Source organism: Aplysia californica, unplaced genomic scaffold (assembly GCF_000002075.1).
Source record: "Aplysia californica isolate F4 #8 unplaced genomic scaffold, AplCal3.0 scaffold00291, whole genome shotgun sequence".
Taxonomy (NCBI): Eukaryota; Metazoa; Mollusca; class Gastropoda; order Aplysiida; family Aplysiidae; genus Aplysia; species Aplysia californica.
Genome location: NW_004797561.1, coordinates 240,559 through 243,058, shown reverse-complemented (window position 1 = coordinate 243,058; position 2,500 = coordinate 240,559). Strand labels below are relative to the sequence as shown.

Genomic DNA, 2,500 nt, shown 5'->3' with positions numbered 1-2,500 from the left:
AAATCCTCTGCTTAGCTTGCTGTATCGCTAAAAAGAGACAAATTACGATTCGACCAGGCTGAGGACCCTACGATGTATAACAGCTTACGAGCAGACTCCTAAAGTGTCTATTTTAGAAACAGGAATCTATGAAGTTCAAATTAGACGTTTGCGGAAAATGGCCAAATATTCAAAGCCATAACATGGAGAGGGGAGATGTGGGGACGGAGAAATGGGGGTTTCAGACTTAACAAGACATGTGGATGAACAAGTTAATAATTGGTATCTGGACAAATAAATTGGAGTATCACATCAGTTGAAAATTATAATCACTCACTGGATGCCGTCATGAATTCTTCGATGTTGGGATCATAAGATTCCATCTTCCATCTTCCGACAAACTGGGCCATATTTGAAGGATGTATGATTTTTATTGGCTTAGAAGAGCTGAAATATAAACGGTATTCGTGTTAAAGCACATTAATTGTCTGTGATTTATTCTCAACCCCTTTAGAATTTTGCAGTTTCACTGGTTCACCTTTTGTTAAGTTATTTCAACTTTTGCATTTGTCTCTTTTAAGGCAGAATGACGGAGATCTGTGTGAGTGTGTAAGTGTGTGCACCTGCGTGTGTCTGTGCATGTGCATCATGGAGAGGCAAGGGGGGAGGGGGGGGGGTTGAAGTTGTGCTTTGGAAGACAAGACTCCAAAATGATAGAAATATTGTAAACGGGGAGTGAAACATTTCCGATCTACAATCTTTAAAAGATGACTTGGTTTCTTTTCGCAGAATTAGTTCTGACCTTTTATGCATTTATATATTTATTAATCTTTTGCAAAGCAGATCTATCAAAGGACATACATTACGTCGGTCAAATACTCTAAACAGCATGGCAATAATGTCACAGATATTATACTGAAATTTATACATATGTATTTATTTTTTTATATCAGCCTCTTTGGTTAAAATCTTAATCAATTCAGAAAACAATTCAGATTCAGATGCCAAAAGAGGTCCACACAATTTTTTAATATATAGAATTCCTGTCTTATTTGGAAGCAGTGTTTATGTGCCAAGTGCTTTACTTTCCTTTCAAAGCAGAACACTTTTCGTAAAGAGAAAAATAAGGCAGCGATTCCGCAGATACTTCTTACCTTTCCTCCCAAAGCAGACCAAAAGAAACAAGTAAGCTCAGATATTTTGTACAGAACCTTTTAAGTGCTGCCGGATGCAAATACCGCTTTACGTTATGCTTATGAACGTTCTACTTTGAACTTTTATTCTTCACCTTCAGCACATGACAGATCGGTTTACAACACTGGTAACAACTTAATGGAATTAAAATGTAATTCTTTCAGGAAAATGATACCTGGTATGCATGTGTAATGGCAGCTATCATTCCCATCTAATACAATATAATACAGCATGTAAGAAAGATTCAGGAGGGGGGGGGGGGGCATATTCCAATGCATGCTTTTAGCTGCATAATCTGTAATGTATAATGTACAATATCAAAGTAGTATTTTTTTTTTACTACGCAGACATATAAGTTTCATTAGGCTGCACCCTCTGCTTCTTAATGAAATGGAACACAGGGTTGGATTTTGGAAATAATAAGTGGTTTCAACAAATAGGATTAAATACTGACACAATAGGAGGTGTTCCAGTACAAAGCTCTTAATTTCACAGTCCGTTGAAATTTAATTAAATGGATGTTAATTAAATGCGCCCCTTCGAATACAAGGCGTTCCTATGTATCACGTTGAACAGCGAACGGAAAGCCATCGAAATTACGCACAGACAACAACAGATAGCCGACACTACATCTTATCCCTTCCTGAAATAGCAAAATACTTTTACAACGATAGAACAAACAATTACATGTAGAACACGCATTTATGGTAGTGAGTATCTGGGTGGAGGGGCTCCACCGTTGTGTTGATGATTATGGGGGTCTTGGGTGAGATGACTTTCCGATGTAGTCCACTGAAGTTCTGTCGAGTTGAATCGTTGTGAACTTTCTGGCGCTTCACGAGGTCAGTAACCAAATTGATGCTCTATTTGCTCTCTCAAAATCCTGAGAATATTTGGACTCGGTATAAAGATATTCAAAGAATTGCGTTCGAAAAAGTTTGACATGAGTGAAACTTTACAATTTTTACGTTGAATTTCTCAAAACTAGATACAGAGTAGATATAACTTGGCAATTCTGAGGTAGCGACTAGCAAAATAAACTTTGCCTTAAAAAAAAAGCAACGACATTACACAAAATCTCCCCTGTGGGTGGTTGAGCTGCCCTATTCTTTCTTTACTCTCCGTCTTCCCAGTGCTTTTGTAAACAACTATCCTTATTTTTATCCAAGTTCCTATACCTGTTCGAGTATCAGGTTATGTTTAAGTTCGGATTTCATTGTCGTCCTGTCGTGCCTTTGTTCCCTTTCCTGCGGTTGTTTTGCTAACACTCTTTAGATAAATATAATCAACCCCTCTCTCTCTCTCTCTCTCTCTCTTTCTCTCCCTC

At 37.8% G+C, this 2,500-nt stretch overlaps 1 protein-coding gene across 1 annotated transcript in view; it reads right to left on the bottom strand.

Annotated features, from left to right (window-relative positions):
• Nucleotides 1-2,500, bottom strand: part of LOC101847737 (fatty acid-binding protein type 2) — an 8,636-nt gene that overhangs the window by 4,944 nt on the left and 1,192 nt on the right. The window contains exon 2 of the mRNA XM_005101616.1: nucleotides 317-426. Within this exon, the coding sequence (XP_005101673.1) occupies nucleotides 317-389 (73 nt within the window). The 5' untranslated portion in view covers nucleotides 390-426. The remainder of the gene's footprint in view (nucleotides 1-316; nucleotides 427-2,500) is intronic.